The 18822-nt window shown below is 41.3% G+C and overlaps 1 protein-coding gene across 6 annotated transcripts in view; it reads left to right on the forward strand.

The window, feature by feature from the left end:
* WAPL (WAPL cohesin release factor) overlaps positions 1–18822 on the forward strand; it is a 120057-nt gene that overhangs the window by 77468 nt on the left and 23767 nt on the right. For 4 of the 6 annotated variants that reach the window (XM_015566665.1, XM_015566667.1, XM_015566670.1 and 1 more), the window contains 7 exons: positions 1751–1846; positions 4903–5055; positions 5327–5463; positions 7881–8007; positions 12691–12918; positions 16638–16749; positions 17127–17224. In XM_015566665.1, coding sequence (XP_015422151.1) covers positions 1751–1846; positions 4903–5055; positions 5327–5463; positions 7881–8007; positions 12691–12918; positions 16638–16749; positions 17127–17224 — 951 coding nt within the window. The remainder of the gene's footprint in view (positions 1–1750; positions 1847–4902; positions 5056–5326; positions 5464–7880; positions 8008–12690; positions 12919–16637; positions 16750–17126; positions 17225–18822) is intronic. The other 2 variants (XM_015566666.1, XM_015566668.1) reach the window with 1 other exon arrangement.

Genomic DNA, 18822 nt, shown 5'->3' on the forward strand with positions numbered 1-18822 from the left:
TTAGCATTAGGAGCCAGGAGTCCTGGATTGTGAGAGGGATGTCCGACTGCTGGTTTAGGCCCGATCCCTGTAAACTGGCAGTATGACATCCTTCGAGGGGTCCCAAATTGGAGAGGGTGCAGGCCAGGCTGAGGAACACACCCTCCCCCGTGCACAAATTTTGTGCACCAGGCCACTAGTATTTGTATAAAAAGACAACTTTGTATGATGCTTAATTCCAATTATGTTAGTTCATTGCAGCTTGTAAGGGAAAATGGGTAATTTTTTTTATGTAGATTTTTGGCCAATCTTGAAGTATGTTTCTCCTCTTGTACTCTTATTTTTTTTTGTATTAGTACTGAAAATACATAAATTATCACACTTAGAATCTCTAATGAGATTAAAGCCATTTTTTGAAGGTTAAAGAACAAAATTTAACATCATTCATAAAGGACGGATAAAACATTGGTCTTTGTGTAATCAGTCTCCTTTAGAAGAATTGCTACGTTCATTTTATACAGGTTTTATCCTATGGATTTGATTATACAGGTTAACAGTTCCTTATTCTCAATTCTGAAATAAGGAGTGTTACACTGAAAGTTTTTTTTCATTTTTTATAGTAAATTAATTTGCCAGTAAACTACCCTAAATTGAGTTGGGGCAGTATCCGACTTAATGTAAATATGTATACATTTTGCTGTAGAAATCATGGATGTTATTATATACTATTGCTTTAGACCCCACTATGTTTTGTAACATGAGGCATATGTACAATATTTACCTTTATAAAATTTGAAAACTTTTGAATGATGGTACTGATCTGACCCTGACAGTTTCACTTAAATGAATATGGGCCTTTATCACTTGTGCTGCCCGATTTCCATGATTGGAAGAATGTGGGGCATGGATCAGTAGCATGAGGAATAAAGAATATATTGAATTAATTATATTGATTAGTAAGTTAGTACAGGCCTGGCAAGAGGTTTACTTTCTTCTTCTAGTTGTTCATAGTTGTCCTCTAGACTAGAGCACTGATTATCAATTTCATAGAGAATGTCCCAGTGACTCTATGTCTGCCATGGGCATGGCTACATGGTGGGAATATGAGCTAGATACTGTTTATCTGCTCTGTCTAGGGCAGTGGTCACCAACCAATGGTCCGCAGACCACTGGTGGTCCGTGAGGTCCAAAAGCTTGGCGATCACTGGTCTAGAGCAGTGGTCAGCAAACCGTGGCTCGCGAGCCGCATGCGGCTCTTTGGCCCCTTGAGTGTGGCTCTTCCACAAAATACCACGTGCAGGCACACACATATAGGGAACATTGTGGAGTGAAAGAAGATGTAGTATTGAGGATTGAGAAAGGTATGTTGAGATGGTTTGGACATATAGAGAGGATGAACGAAAGGAGATAGACGAAACAAGTATACGAGACGAGTGCTGATGGGAGAGTTGGAAGGGGTCGACCTCAGCAAACGTACCTCAATCAGATTGAGGACGTTTTTAGCAAAGGCCAGCTTAGGAGCACCCTAATTAAATTAATAACAATGTACCTACCTATATAGTTTAAGTTTAAAAAATTTGGCTCTCAAAAGAAATTTCAATCGTCGTACTGTTGATATTTGGCTCTGTTGACTAATGAGTTTGCCGACCACTGGTCTAGGGTATATGTTTATGCATTTAAATTATTTATTATGATTTTTATTTTATGAAATGAGACAATTTCATAAGGATGCAAAATGTGGAAACAGTTGACCTCTTTCTCATTTCTGTAGTCTCCTACAAAAGCTGTGTATAATGCCAGACATTGGAACCATCCAGACTCAGAAGAACTACCTGGGCCACCAGTAGTAAAACCTCAGAGTGTTACAGTAAGTGAACTGTACTTTTTAGTTTCATGTTTGTTTTGCTATCTTTATTCATAATTTAGATGTCTCTGACTTTCCTCTTTACCAGTTTATTTTGGACTTCTTAACTAAAATTTAGTGGCTTCCTAATAAAAACTTAGTTTAATTCATTGGAAAAGTGAGGATCGTGGATGGGATTACAGAAATTCTGGTCCTACTAGGTCAGTGATGGCGAACCTTTTGAGCTCAGCGTGTCAGCATTTTGAAAAACCCTAACTTAACTCTGGTGCCGTGTCCCATATAGAAATTTTTTGATATTTGCAACCATAGTAAAACAAAGACTTATATTTTAGATATTTCTTTTATATATTTAAATGCCATTTAACAAAGAAAAATCAACCAAAAAATGAGTTCACGTGTCACCTCTGACACACGTGTCATAGGTTCGCCATCACTGTACTAGGTTATAAATAAAAAGCCTTAAAATTTTTTTTTACTTCTGACCCACATTTTATGGAATTACTAGAGGCCCAGTGCATGAAATTCGTGGCACTGGAGGGGGGGGTCCCTCAACCCGCCTGCCCCCTCTCACAGTCTGGGAGCCCTCAGGGGCGGGAGGCAACGCAGCAATCAGGGGGAGGGGTCGCCCCATCACCCCCTGCTGTTGCCACTGCCAGCAGTGCAAGCTTCAGCCGGCCCTGGCTGTCGCCACTGGTCACTGTCTGCAGGGTGATCAGTAGGGCAATTGGGCCCTGCTTGCACACACGTTGGCCTGGCTCTGCCCACTTACCTGCTCCACCATCCTGTCACAGCCCTGCTCTCTTCGAGGCCCATCAGGGCTGGCAGTGCCCCCACTGCTGCCCGCTGCCACTGCCACGTTGCTGATGCCTGCCATGTTTTGTGCCGCCCCCTGGTGGTCAGCATACATCATAGGGAGTGGTCGAACTACTGGTCGAACTTTCTGTCAAGGGGACAATTTGCATATTAGGCTTTTATAGGATAGGATAGGATAGGATAGGATAGGATAGGATAGTGTTCAGTTTTAAAGGGCAAATTAGTCTGTATTTGAAATTTGTATTTAGACTTGTGTTATAAATTACATCCTATATAGATGATAAAGTGGCTTTGAGTGATTAATTCACTTTTTAGAGAGCTTTTTCCTGCATTCCAGTAATTCAATTCAGAACGCATTTGAAAACAATATTTCTAGATCAATGGTTCCCAACAGAGGGGCAATTTGATTTTTAAGGGGGGCAATTCGAGAATGAGTTATTAACAGTGAATTTTTCGCATTTCTTATGGTTCTAGGGGCCTCATATACAGTATATAAATATATATTATGACATATTTATGTATTTCAGTTCTCTATTATGTTTTTAAACTTGCTATTTTTTTCATATCACTTCATATTATTATTATTATTTTAACAGTTTCGTTGTGATATCTTCCTCAGTACTTCAACTATCCTTTTGTTCTTTTATTTTTCTCTTTTGTGGATGTGATGTTCTTTGGAAGCTTGTTTTGTCCAAGTTAATGGCCTTTTAGGCTTCCTCCATGAGAATAGGAGTTCACTTTTTGAATAATAAGAATTATATGTCACAGGGGGGCATCAGGATTTTAGAGGTGCTCAGGTGGGGCATGGCTGTTCTAGATAATGATAACTCCTCAGTCATTTGGAGCTCTCAATTAGTGCAGCGGTTCTCAACCTGTGGGTCGCAACCCCTTTGGCGGTCGAATGACCCTTTCACAGGGGTTGCCTAAGACCATCCTGCATATCAGATATTTACATTACAATTCATAACAGTAGCAACATTACAGTTATGAAGTAGCAACAAAAATAATTTTATGGTTGGGTCACAACATGAGGAACTGTATTAAAGGGCCAGAAGGTTGAGAACCACTGAAGTAGTGAGTTCCTTTTTGTTTTTAGGAATGAGTTCTTTGTAACAACAAAAATTAGCCATAGAGATCTTTCTAAAATATAATGTACTAGAGACCTAGTGCACGAAATTTGTGCACTGGCGGGGTGGGGAGCGGTTCCTCAGCCTGGCCTGCGCCCTCTTGCAGTCCGGGACCCCTCGGGGGATGTAGTAGTGCGCCAGTGGCAGGCGGCCAGGGAGGAGCCCAAATTGGAGCTGGGCGCCACACTGCTCACACTCATCTCCGGCCCGCTGCTCCTGCTGCCACGGAGTTGAGGTGGGAGAGGCTTCTGCCACTGCCGCTGCGCTCACCAGCTGTGAACCTGGCTTCTGGCTGAGCGGCACTCCCCTGTGGGAGCACACTGACCACCAGGGGGCACCTCCTGCACTGAGCATCTGACCCCTGGTGGTCAGTGCACATCATAGCGACTGGTCGTTCTGCCTTAACGGCCACTTAGGCTTTTATTATATACGTAATTAGTTCCCTCTCTTCTTAAGTTGAACACATTAAACTTCTTTTACTAGTATAAAATCATCATTGTACATATTAGTAATTATATGCTGTGCTCTTATTTTGGCTATTCTACCCTAAAGTACAGCTTTCTGTACTTTAAAAATTCTTTTATCTATCTGTTGTAGTTTTTCTATTCCATCCCTAGCTTCTTATCAATGCTATTTATATATGGAATTTTGGTTCTTTATTCCTTCTAATAGTCCTAGAGACAAATAGTATATTGTGTGAAATGTAAGTTTAAGGAAGAACAGGAGGGCACAAGACCGGGTCAGGACCCTGGTGCTGCGGGACGGGCCCTCCTGCCTCCGGACTCAAAGGGAGAGGGATAGAGAGTTAGAAACATCGATGAGAGAGAAACATCGATGAGCTGCCTCCTGCACACTCCCCACTGGGTATGTGCCTGCAACCAAGGTACATGCCCTTGACTGGAATCGAACCTGGGACCCTTGAGTCCGCAGGCCGACGCTGTATCCACTGAGCCAAATGGGTCAGGGCATAAATGGAATTTTTAAATGTACCTTATGACCTTTCATGTCCCTTATCACCCATCTTTTTTTTCTTAAACTAAATTTGCTAGGTAGAGGACATGTTACTATTTGTATGTATATATTTTTTTAGAATAACTAACTTAATACCCTTTTTAATAGGTGAGGCTGTCTTCAAAGGAACCAAATCAAAAAGATGATGGAGTTTTTAAGGCTCCTGCACCACCACTCAAAGTGATAAAAACTGTGACAATACCTACTCAGCCCTACCAAGATATAGTTACCGCACTAAAATGCAGAAAAGAAGACAAAGAAGTAAGCAGTCATACAGTTTTTCTATGCATGGATAGTTGTTGTGTTTAACATTGAGCATTTCAGTGTCTTGAACAAATACAGTGCACTGATAGCCACAGCTTTGAGTCACAAACTTATCTGGTCCTAGTGCTACCAGTGTTTTAAAAGCAACTTTCAGTGGCCATGTAATAAATTATTTTATACACTTTGAAATACAGTACAGCAAGCCTATAGATTTAACTACATATCCCAGTTCATAGTTATAAAAGAGATGGACTTATTTTCTTGGCAGTTATATACTGTTGTTCAGCACGTGAAGCACTTCAATGATGTGGTGGAATTTGGTGAAAATCAAGAGTTCACTGATGACATTGAGTATTTGTTAAGTGGCTTAAAGAGCACTCAGCCTCTAAACACACGTTGCCTTAGGTAAGCTCTTATTTTTACGTTTGATAATTACATGCATGCTATATAGCTTATTAAAGTTTTTCAAATGGATAGAGCTAAACATTTGTGATTTTGTTACCGTGGATATAGTTTATAGTCAGTTATAATATGTTAAAATGTGATTGATTTCTTATAAGGGATTTTATTCTATGGAGGAAGGAAAGTTAGATGTTTATATCCTTTTAGCATAATCTAGGCGTCAGTTTCCAGATTCTTGAAAGAAGTGTTATGCTAAAGAATCCCTGAGTTCCTCTACAGCCCAGTATTTTAAACATGCAAGTTGTAAATTTGATAAATTAAGCATGTTTTAATTTGGATAATCTTCTGCATATTATACTAGAGGCCTAGCGTATGGATTCATGCACCAGTGGGGGTCCCTCAACCTGGCCTGCGCCCTCTCACAACCCAGAACCCCTCGGGGGATGTAGTATTATGAGAAGTGGCAGGCAGCCAGTGCGGAGCCCTGAACCTGGGCCAGGCGCCACACCGCTCCTGCTGCGCCTGCCACCTCTTGGTAGCACTGCCGTGGAGGCGGCAAAGGCACGCGCCACTGCAGCTGTGCTTGCCAGCCATGAGCCCAGTGTCTGGCGCCCGTCAGTCAGCTGAGTGGCGTTCCGCTGTGTGAGCACACTGACCATCAGGGGACAGCTCCTGCATTGTGTCTGCCCCTGGTGGTCAGTGCATGTCATAGCGACCGGAGCAGTCACCTGGTGCACGAAATTCATGCACGGTGGGAGGTGGGGGGGCCTTCAGCCCAGCCTGCACCCTCTCCAATCAGGGACCCCTCAGGGGATGTCCAACTGTCAGTTTAGGCCCGATCCTAGGGATCGGGCCTAAACCAGCAATCGGACATCCCTCTCACAGTCCTGGACTAATGGCTCCTAACCGCTCACCTGCCTGCCTGCCTGATTGCCCCTAACTGCCCCCCTTGCCATCCTGATCACCCCTAACCGCCTCTGCCTGCTGGCCTGATAGCCCCTTCCTACCCACCCCCACCCCCCGCTGGCCTGGTTGCCCCACGCAGCCTGCTGCTCAGTCGTTTGGTCGCCTCTCACTAACCCCCCTGCCAGCCTGGTTGCCCCATGCAGCCTGTTAGGTTGTCCGTTCGGTTGCAATGGTCACTTAGGCTTTTATATAGATAGACTAAAGGCCTGGTGCATGAAATTCGTGCAGGGTAAGGGGCGCTTAGCCCGGCCTGTGCCCTCACAGTCCAGGACCCCCCAGGGATCAGGCTTCAGTTCAAACTCAGACATCCCTCTCCCAGTTGGGGGCTCTCGCAGTCCAGGACCCCTTGCTTCTTACCGCCCACCTGCTGCGGAGGCGGAGAGGCTCATGCCACCTCCACTGTGCTCACCAGCTGTGAGCCTGGCTTCTGGCTGAGCACAGGTGGGGGTGGGGGAGAGTGTGGCTCAACCAGAAACCGGGCTCTCTGCTTCTTAGCGCTGATCCTGCCCGCTGGTTGGGGAGGGCAATCTGGGGCCAGGCTGTCTAGGGGAGAGGGTGTGGGAGGTTGAGGCACCAGGGTCACACCCCATCCAGCCTCTGTGGAGGCTCTGGGATCATGCTGCTCCCTGTACCCCCCACCTCTGCGGAGGCGTGGGACCAGGTCAATGCTGCTGCCTCTGTGGCTGCCTCTGCGGAAGGGGCAGGACTGCGCAGCCCCCTCTCCCGCCACCTCTGTGGAAGGGGCTGCTGCGCTGGGACCTCTGGGTGGCTTTGCCTGGGCCAGGTGCCCAGACCCTGAGTGGCTTCACCCGGATCCCGGCTTTGTCAGGAAGGATGTCTGGGAGACATCTGGTCTATCCAGTCTAATTAGCATACTACCCTTTTATTAGTATAGACTAGAGGCCCAGTGCACAAAATTTGTGCACTGGTAGGGTCCCTAGCCGCTGTTAGCTGCCAGCCACCAGCCAGATACTCCCTTCCTTCCCCCAGCCGCCTGCCACCACTGGGGCCTCCCTCCCTTCCCCCGGCCAGCCCCGCCCCCTGGTCAAACTCTTGGACAACTCCTGGTCGAGGGAACAATTTGCATACTACACTTTTATTATATAGGATGGAGTATCTTGATTTGATTGAATTATCCAGTCAATCAGAATATATTCAATCAAATATAAAGTACATGTATTAGAGGCATTATGAAGAGGAACTGAGACTTTTTGCTTTTCATGGTAGTAAGTACTGTAAGAAATAAACTAAAGATGATCATTTGTTATTTATATCATTTAATATAACATACCTAATCACATATTTATTAGTAAATTTTTAATAATCTGGTTTGCTCATGCTTTTTATATTGTGATCTGTACAGGCAAAGCTTTGACATCCTACCCCATGCCCTTGTTTTGGTACTGTACGAACAAAATACTAATGCACTAGCTATTTTTAGTCTCCCTAACTAGTCTATTTTCTTCTAGTGTTATTAGCTTGGCTACTAAATGCGCCATGCCCAGTTTTCGAATGCACCTGAGAGCACACGGAATGGTAGCAATGGTCTTTAAAACCTTGGATGATTCCCAGCACCATCAGGTATTTTTAAGTTTCTGGGTTTGAGAAGCATTATTTAAAAATTCTAGTCTGTTTGGTTATTGACAAATATCTTTATGTATATTCAGATATAAGTATTTCCTATATGTGGATTGAGTTTTATTTGCTAAATATAGAGCTTCATGCTAGAAGTTGTTGCTTAATCATTTAAGATTATTTTCTCAGGACATTTTTTCCTCTCCTCAGTTTATATTGTTTACACATTATTCAGGCCCTCACCTGCTTTTCTCAGTGGGTAGAGTGTTGGCCCACCAACACTGGAAGCTCACAGACTCGATTCTGGTCAAGGGCATGTACCTTGGTTGCATCCTGAGCCCCAGATGCATGTGGGAGGCTACCAATGGATGTCTCTCTCACATTGATGTCCCCCCCCCCAACTCTCTCTAAGAATTAATGGGGGGAAATATCCTCACGTGAGGATTAACAAAAACATAACATTATTCAGTTATAGCATACTGGATACCCCATGTCAAACAATTCAGTTCTCCGCCAAGTTGTTTACAGAAAAAATGTCTCAGTTGTCAACCAAACTTTGGTTTTCCACCTGACAATCCTTTCAGGCTGCTACTGCAGCATGACAAAAAGTGTCTCTCAGGCAACAAAGAGACACTTTTGTTGCTGGCAAAATCAAACCAATGATTAGCACAATTTTAAAACAAAAAGAGACCATCAAGATTCCTAATATTACTAAGGGTGCAAAAGAAACAATGATCACAGACAATTGAAGTAAAAAAACTTGTTTAAAAAAAATAAACTTGTTGATTTAGATAAATGTAAAGCAGTTAACCAGTGATAACCATTTTGGCAGTGATATATAAACAAGCAAAGATTCATGCAAACCTGAAAGACATCCCTGGACCAAATGCTAAAAGTGATTCATTTAAGGTGGTTCGATAAATTTAAGAAAAGAAGTGTTGCCCTAGCCAGTTTTGCTCAGTGCAGACTGAAGGTCCCAGGTTCGATTCCAGTCAAGGGCAAGTACTGCTGGGGATTGTGCAGGAGGAAACCAATTGATGTGCTTCTCTCACACCGATATTTCTTTCTGTCTTTCCCTCTCTCTTCCACTCTCTCTAAAAATCAATGGAAAATTATCCTCAGGTCTGAGGATTAAAAAAAATGATGTGTTTATAAATTAAACAGTACATTAGACATGCACTGTATATAAGAAAGGTTAAAGCAGGGAATCATTTGGGGGTCTGGAATGGATTAATTCAATTTACATTATTTCTAATAAAAAAATGATTTGGTTTTCAAACAAATCTCTTTTCAAACAGCCTTCTGGAACGAATTAAGTTTGAAAACCAAGCATTGATTTCCTCTAACCAGAAAGTACTAGAAAAAAAAATCTTTTACTAATCTTTGATATCAGTAGCATGACAAAAAAGGATTTGGACTTTTTTAAAGAGCATTTTGTCTGGATGTTGAATTGGAACATAGCTCATTGTGAAAAAGAATTTTTCATTTTCATTTTGACTTTGACGTTTCCTCTTAAAAATATGTGATAAAAGTCAGGTTTAACACTTTTGAAGTTAAAAAATAGTCATTGCTAATTATTATAGTGGTATTTTGAGATGACTTTATTATATTTTTTGTTCAGGGAAATTATGTTTTAAATGCAGAATAGGGGAGACACTCAGAGTCTTCCGAAACTGAAAGCATTGTACTTATCCCTCTGTGAGGAAAACTTCATTACCAAGTTGTAGCAGATATAGAATGAGGGAGAAGAGAAGAGACTATTAATTTGTTTTGTTATGCAGTACTAGGGGCCCTGTGCACGAATTTGTGCACCTTGAAAGGAACTATGGGCCTCTAGGTTGCAGTGGACACAGGGGCGGCTCTCGGCCCATTCTCTGCGCCCCTGCCTGGCCCCTCCCGCCGCAGTCCCTGGTCCCCTGTCTTCCAGCAGCCCGGCTCCTGCCACCACTGCTCCCATGCATTGACAGCGCCGGCCCCACTCACACCCACTGACACCGCAGAGCTATTGGGGCTGGCGCCAGCAGTGGGTGCAAGCAGTGGCTGCTGCCCCAATCCCCCCTCAAGAGTAGGGGGAGATGGAGAAGTCCTCAGGGGCAATCAGGGCCGACAGCCACCGCTTGCACCTGCTGACACCAGTGCCAGTGGTGCCGGCAACCGGAGCAAGTGGGGCCACTGCTGGTGCAAGCAGGGCCAGCGCCAACAGCGGGTGCAAGTGCCAGGTGGAACCCTGACACAGAGGAGCAAAGAATTTTCAGTAACCACCAGAGGCTCACCCTGATGACAGTGACCGGCGCCCCTGCTCACCTGCTCCACCATCCTGCCGCGGCCAATGCCCGCCATGCTCTGCGCACGCCGCTCGTGGTCAGTGCATGTCATAGCAGCCGGTTTTTCTGCCATTTGATCTATTTGCATATTAGGGGTTTATATATATATAGACTAGAGGCCCAGTGCACACAAATTTGTGCACTGGGGGGGGGGGGTCCCTCCACACACACTGGTTATGCAGTTTATTGCTTTTAAACATTAAAAAATTTCAGTTAACAGCTGACAACTGTATTGTTAGTTTTAGGTGTACAACATAGTGATTAGACATTTATGTAACTTATGAAGTTATTGCCTGCATAAGTCTAGTACTCATCTGACACCATTATTAGTTGTTACAATACTAGAGGCCTGGAGCACAAAAATTCATGCTCTTGGGGGGTGCCTCAGCCTGGCCTGAGCCCTCCCGCAGTCTGGAACCCCTTGGGGGATGTCCACCTGCTGGCTTAGGCCCTAAGCTGGCAGTCAGACATCCCTAGCGCTGCTGAGGAGGCGGGAGAGGCTCCCACCACCACTGTTGTACTGGCAGCCATCAGCCTGGCTTGTGGCTGAACAGAGCTCCCCCTGTGGGAGCGCACTGACCACCAGGGGGAAGCGCCTGCATTGAGCGTCTGCCCCCTGGTGGTCAGTGTGTGTCATAGTGACCAGTCATTGCCAGTGGTTCTGCTGTTAGGGTCAGTGTGCATATTACCCTGTTACTATATAGGATAGAGGCCTGGTTCAATGGTCGGGGCCGGCTGGTTTGCCCTGAAGGGTGTCCAGGATCAGGGTAGGGGTCCCCACTGGGGTGCCTGGCCAGTCTGGGTGAGGGGCTGAGGGCTGTTTTCAGGCTGGCGGGTGACTGAAGCTCCCAACTGCTCCTTTTTTTCTTCTGGGCCAGCTTTAGCTCTGGCTCCAGCTCTGAGGCCTCTGCTGCTGAATGGAGGTATCTGCTTTGTTTGGGTTCTAGAATCGAAACACTGTATCAACTCCAGCTCTGAGATCCCCTCGGCCTGAAAGCAGGTTTCTGGGGTTTTGTTTAGCTTCTATATTTGTAACAATGTTTCAAACTGCAAGCTCAGCGGCCGGCAAGGCAGGCGGGGAACGTTGGTTTCCTCCGTCACTGAAGCAAGCAAGCCTCGGGTTAGCTTCAAGCTGCCTGGCTGCCGGCCGCCATCTTGGCTGGCAATTAATTTGCATATCTTGCTGATTAGCCAATGGAAAGGGTAGCGGATGTACGCTAATTACCATGTTTCTCTTTTATTGGATAGGATATAAATAAGAGGACCAACCCATTAATATGTGTTCTTGGGGGCATTGGACTCCCAAAGCCTATACTGTGTCATCCTAATTTCCAAAATTAATTTTCTGTGTAAGCATTTATTTAGTCACTTAGTCTGAAATCTCTTTACTTAGGGGGATTTAAAGTTTAAATGTTTACATAGTTAATTGTGTTTCTATGCATTGAAATAAGTGTAATACATTATATCTTATATGTTGAAATAATGCTGACCTAAACTATATCCCTTTCATTACTTATAGGTTTTAGTACCTATTATAAGCGAAGTGTGCCAGCTACCTGTTTTGAATGACTTTGAGAACACATAATTTTATTTTTAAATGCTTGGTTCAGCCAGACCTAATTGGTTTATTTTAAAGAAATGAGTCTAAATGTGTTTTTTGGGGCATTTTAGTTTTACATATTGACACAAATGCGGTTGTGTTTATTTTACAGAAAAACGTAGCTAAGTTTCTGGTACAGATTTTAAAACATACATTGACTTTAAAAAATGTTTTTATTGACTTTTAGAGAGAAGGGAAGGGCGAGAAGTAGATAGTAACATTGATGAGAGAGAAACATTGATGATTTCCTCCTACAGGCCCCCAACTAAGGATTGAGCTCAAAATCCCGGGCATGTGCCCTGACCGGGTATTGAACTAGTAACCTCTTTGGTTCATGGGTTTATGCTCAACCACTGAGCCACTGGGCACAGATTATTGATTTTATTTATTGAAATTTGTTTCTTGAAACTTGACTTTATCTACTTAATCTTAAAGAATGATAGTGAAGTGTACTGTAAAATAGTATTACATAGAGCTGAAAAAAATGTACTGTAAACTTCTTATTAAACATGGAATAGCCAAAGAAATATCTATTTTCACTTATATTCTTGCTTTGGAGCATTCATATAGGGAGGTCTTCAGAAAGTACAACTTCATGCAACAGTACTTTATTTAATTCACATTTCTATAGAATATTTTAAGGGGTGGGGTTTTCAATGAGTAAAACATTTTCAAGATTTCCACCATGTGAATAAATGTAAAAATAGTCTTATTTCCTGAAATTGCCACTAATTGATTACATATTTTTTTTTTTGTCCATTGAAGAATCTGTCCCTTTGTACAGCTGCCCTCATGTACATATTGAGTAGAGATCGTTTGAACATGGATCTTGATAGAGCTAGTCTAGACCTAATGATTCGACTTCTAGAACTGGAACAAGATGCTTCTTCAGCTAAGCTACTGAATGAAAAAGACATGAACAAAATCAAGGAAAAAATTCGAAGGCTCTGTGAAACTGTACACAACAAGCATCTTGATCTAGAAAATATAACGGTGGGTTCATTCCTTCTTTTCATTATAAAATGAAAATTTACTTCCAGAAAGTTTTTAGTCACAGCAAGTGTGTGACTTCGGACAAATCATTTAGCCTCCTGGTTTATAATACAGCAGAGTTTCTGAAGGTTTAGTTCTGAGCATAATTCTGTTCCCTGCCTGAAATTCCTAACCTATCCCATCTGTATTTAGTTTTTTTGGCCAGTAAAATTTTTATTGCATTTTACCTAATTCTTTTAATTAAAAAAAATAAATACAAATAAAGAAGTTACTTTTAAGCTATTAGGAATTTGAATTCTTATTCTCTGTGGGTTTTGGCAATAAGAATTAAGAGACTTTTGCAAGGTCACTTTCTTTTTTCGTTTCTTTTTAATGGTTTCCTTTATTTTTTTGTTGTTGTTGTTGTTAATTCTCACCTGAGGATATTTTTTCACTGATTTTTAGGGAGAGTGGAAGAGAGAGGGAAAGATGAAAGAGAAACATCAATGTAAGAGAAACACATCGCTTGGTTGCCTCCTGCACAAGCCCTCACCAGGGCCCGTGCCGGGGAGTCCCGGAGCTTGCAACCAAGGTACGTGCTTTACTGGAATCAAACCCAGGACCCTTTGGTCCCCAGGCCGACGCTGAGCCAAACGGGCTAGGGCTGCAAGGTCATTTTCAATGAGCATTCACTCATCTAGAGTGTGTCAGGGTGTCCCATTAACTGCTACCCTTATGCTCAACACGATTCTCCAAGTTTAAAATGACTTGTTTTTGGTTAATTCCAGTACTTTTTTTTTAATCTTCTTTTTCACTTCTATAATAAATAATACTTCTCCAGATTACCAGGCCAGTAGAAAATGATTCGCCTTGTCATTTTGAAAAAATAAAGTTATTTGTTTATATGTAACTTGACTTTCAGGCATTTCCAACATCAAATCTACATAGACAGTGTTTTCTACCAACTGTTTACTAAACTGAAGACTGCAGCAATGGTCTCAAAAATTGTTGAGCTAGCCAGCTGTGACTTAGGGATATTGCTCTATTTGGTGAAGGGTAGAGTATGGAATTTGAATGAAGTGGGGGTTGAGAAGGGAAAGCAAATTAACATTAAAAGGCAGGATACAAAATTGACATGTACTACTAAATAGTACTTTCATGTATTAAAGTTAGACAAAAAATTGTTTTATACTCAGTAGTGGATAAACAATCCCTCTACCTCGCCAAACTATTTTTATACAACTTGTAAAATGTATTCATAATTTTTATTTTTTCATATTTTATAATATATACAAACTTTTAATTATATAAAGAATAAATTTGAGCCTATAATTTTTATTTGCTGCATACCTTTATGTGTTTGTTATAGTTCCCATATTGTTCAATATTAAATTCCTTCCAGTTATTTGGTATTAAATAACATGATAAACTTGTTTATTGAATTTCCTCCATGGTTTGTTGAATTTATTAGGGTGGTAAATACCAGCATAATAATTTTTTTATATTGTGTTAAGCAGTTTACTCACATGATTAAAATCTGAACAGAGTTGCTAATTTTAGAATGTCTTTGTTTCTCTCTTAATATCTGTTCGTTTTAAATCTTAAGTAGACATTGTTTGTACATTGACTGTCCCCCTATGCATAAGTTTTGTTTTATTAATTGCTTAATTTCTTCCTCAAAATATACTGCCACTCCCGATGTGCCCTGGAAAGATAATTTAAGATATTAATATTATAGTGTTTTCAGGTATAATTTAAATAACAGAGCTAACAGTAGCTGAATATAATATTCTGATTAATGATTTGGCTGTGCTTTAGCTTATGGGGACTATTTCAATTTTTAAGTAAATGTTTGGATTATGTAGGCTGTGTTAAAATGCTAGCATATAATATATTGAAAATAGCTTAAAATATCCACAATCCTTTTTATCCCAATAGAAGTAAATGATAAAATCCCTTTTTAGCATAAAAACTTAACAGCTTTTGCCATATTAACATCAAATTACTGTCCCCTTTCTTCCTAAAAAAGAAAGTCTCATTAGGCTCCAGATTCACTATGTGACTCATGAGCCTAATATACCGGAACCAATCTCATTAAATTATTCTTTCAAGGACTTAGACTGGGAGGGGGGACGGGAATGGGTCTGTTTTTGTAGCATTGAATTCAGTTCTATATTTTCACCTTGACATTAGCTTTGTTAGAAATTAGACTAAAATGTTCTAGATCTCTTCTAAATCTGTAATACTGAGATTTGATGGTAAGATGTGGTTTTTGCATTTTTAAATACCCAATTTATATTCAGTTCCAAATTGGTCAGGAGGATTTACTGTAAACTTGCAAATTAAAAAGGAAAGAAGGTTTGGGAAGAAAACCAGGTCTTTCTAGCTTTGCTAATTAAACCATTTCTTTTGTTATGCTGAAGTTCCTATTGCAACAAGAATCAGACTGCTCTTTGGTGGGGGGATAACTATATGCTTTTAGAATGAAATATAATAGAAAAGAAAAATAATAATTAAAGGCAAATAAAGATAAAGAAAAACTTGTCTTGTTATAAATATGACTTACTGTTCTGTGCTTCCTTTAGTGGTGGTTCCATATATAGTTTTGTCATGGTAGCCACACAGTATGTATCCAAGCTGCTAACCCTGCAGTATAAAGTTTAAGTCTGGTAAATCTGAAACACTAATAAGTAAGAAAATATATACAACAATAAGCAAAAGATAAGCAACCTCGTAGGTAAATAAGGAAAGAAGAATTGACAGGAGAAAAGATGCTGAAGTTTACTGTAATTAGAACAATATAAACCAAAGCAATAGGATACAATTTTTTACCCTCAGGAAAAAAATTTAAAGTGATAAGCTTTTGAGGATTCAGAACAACTGACACGCCCACACTTTGCTCCTAGATCAGTGACGGCGAACCTTTTGAGCTCGGCGTGTCAGCATTTTGAAAAGCCCTAACTTCACTCTGGTGCCGTGTCACATATAAAAATTTTTTGATATTTGCAACCATAGTAAAACAAAGACATATTTTTGACATTTATTTTATATATTTAAATGCCATTTAACAAAGAAAAATCAACCAAAAAAATGAGTTCGCCTATCACCTCTTACACGCCTGTCATAGGTTCGCCATCATTGTCCTAGACTGTTACTTGTTTTAGCCTTTGTGGTAAATTAATCTGACATATATTGATTGGCAGTTAAAGTACAGGCACCCTTTAATTCAACACTCCCACTGTTGAGCATCTATACCTTGGAAATAACCTTAGTATCTATTTCATTGAACTGATAAATGAGACTATACTTCTATGAAAGCAAACCAATGATTATAACTATTTCTTCAACTGGTAGACTATTTAGATAAAAATTAAAATCACTTCAGTTTTACTTATAAAAGCTCCTACTACATTATAAATAATACTCTGGCCCTGGCCAATCTGACTCAGTGGTCGTGCATCGTCCATACATTGAAAGGACTCTGGTTCCATTCCCTGTCAGGGCACATGGCCAAGTTGTGGTTTGGTCCCTGGTCTGTTGCATGTGGGAGATAAAGGATAGATGTTTCTTTCTCTCCTCCCTTTCTCTCTCTCTCATCAATAAAAAATTTTTAAAAAGAATACAGTGAACTTTATGGGCTGGTGGCATGCAGTGAACTTTTCTAAAGAAAACCTCTGGAAGTGTTGCCTCAGAATCATTGTTAAGAGTAAAGATTCATTAATGGTACTTCTGATTTTTAGACTGGGCATTTAGCTATGGAGACGTTACTATCCCTTACTTCTAAACGAGCAGGAGACTGGTTTAAAGAAGAACTCCGGCTTTTGGGTGGTCTGGATCATATTGTAGATAAAGGTATGATACATACACACGTAGCATTTTTATATATTTAAAAGCATGAAAAAAATATTTTATTTACATATTTCGAAAATAATTTCATCACTTGAAAAGATCTGTTCTTTTAGTAGATTTTGTAAATCTCATAGGAAATGCCATTAATGCTTTCAAAGTAATGGAAAGTAATTGGGAAGTAATGGAAAGGAAATAATTACAGTAAATTAGAGTCTCATACATTTCAACATCTCATAGTGTAAAACTTAGAATAATTAATGTCAGAGAGGTTACAGCATATCCACAGCATGTGCACAGTTGGCTTTTAATGTTCGTCAAAGGGGCAGGTACTGGGGTGCTGAGATGTGCTAATTGATATATATCCATGTCTTTTCTCCTAGTGAAAGAATGTGTGGATCATCTCAGTAGAGATGAGGATGAAGAGAAACTAGTAGCCTCATTATGGGGAGCAGAGAGATGTTTACGAGTTCTAGAAAGTGTAAGTATAGGCAACTGTTTGGATAAAATTATTTAATCTCAATTGTGACTGTATGAGACTGCCAAGTAATATATATTATGTGTCTCTAGAGTTTCACTTTTTAAAAAGTCCAAATTGTAATTGTGATGCATTCTTTGATCAACCAATGTTAATGAACAAGTTAAATGAGCAGTTTAGTCTTTTGAGAATATGTATATTGCTGCTCCATACAAAACCTTGCATGTCAGTTTTGTTTATATTGCCAAATGTTGTTATTCTTTCCTTAATGTGGAATTTACTTACATGTAGGGTGTCCAAAAAACTATTCACACACTTTGAATAATTATAAAGGCAGTGTTTGTTAAAATACATTTCATTTTCAAAGTTGAACTATCAGCTATTAAAGCAGGGGTGGGCAAACTTTTTGACTCGAGGGCCACAATGGGTTCTTAAACTAGACCGGAGGGCCGGAACAAAAGCATGGAAGGAGTGTTTGTGTGAACTAATATAAATTCAAAGTAAACATCATTACATAAAAGGGTACGGTCTTTTGGTCTTTTTTTTAGTTTTATTCATTTCAAACGGGCAGATCCGGATAGCTCTATAAGATCTACATTAACAAAACTTAAAAACAAGTATTGAGAGGCTCATGCTGGTCTGTAAGTAAACTAATTGCCTCCTGGGACAAAACTCAACACAGAAACAAAGGAAACAACAAACCCAAGACACTGAACAGCATAACAGTCAAAATATCCAGCCTCTATGCAAAAATTTCAAGACATGGGAAGGAGGAAAACATGATCCATAACCAAGAGGAAAATGTGCCCATTGTCCAGAAAAGGCAGGGATGATTGGATTAGCACATGAGGACTTAAAGACAGCAATCCTATATAATAAGAAGCTAATATGCAAATTGTCCCCTAGGGAGTTTGTCCGAATGGGAATTTAACCTCTTGCTCTGACATGCACTGACCACCAGGGGGGCAGACACTCAATGCAGGAGTTGCCCCCTGGTGATCAGTGTACTCCCACAGTGAGAGCGCCGCTCCGCTGACTGATGGGCACCAAACTCCTGTGCTCACTGCTGGCGAGCACAGTTGCAGCGGCGCGAGCCTCTCCCACAGACACTCCCCCTGCACGCCCGAGCTGTGGCAGTAGCAGGCATGCAGCAGGTACAGGATGAGCAGGGGTGGCACAGTGCCCAGCCCGGGCTCGGGCTCCTCCCTGGCCACCTGCCACTTCACGCACTACTTTGTGCTGTGCGGAATCGAGGTTGACAGTGGGCTGGAGCCCAATGAGCTGGCGGGTAAGGCTGGGCTGTGGCGGCACAGAGGTCCACTGATCCCCACAGGCCAGGCCGAGGGACCCCACTGGTGCACAAATCTGTGCACTGGGCCTCTAGTCATCTTAGTAGACAATCCAGTGAATCTACAAAAAAGCTACTTAAATATTTCAAGTTTCTTATGTACTTTTGCCAGTCCTGTGAGATCAAAGGAATGAGAAAGCCAAGAGGCACATCTAATGTTAGGAGGTGCAGGGTCCTGGTTATTCTTTCTGTTTGTGCTACTATTTGGTAACAAGTTAGGTTTTAATCCCAACATGTGCTCTGGGGCCTCACG

Source organism: Myotis davidii, unplaced genomic scaffold (genome assembly GCF_000327345.1).
Source record: "Myotis davidii unplaced genomic scaffold, ASM32734v1 scaffold642, whole genome shotgun sequence".
In the NCBI taxonomy this organism is placed as follows: domain Eukaryota; kingdom Metazoa; phylum Chordata; class Mammalia; order Chiroptera; family Vespertilionidae; genus Myotis; species Myotis davidii.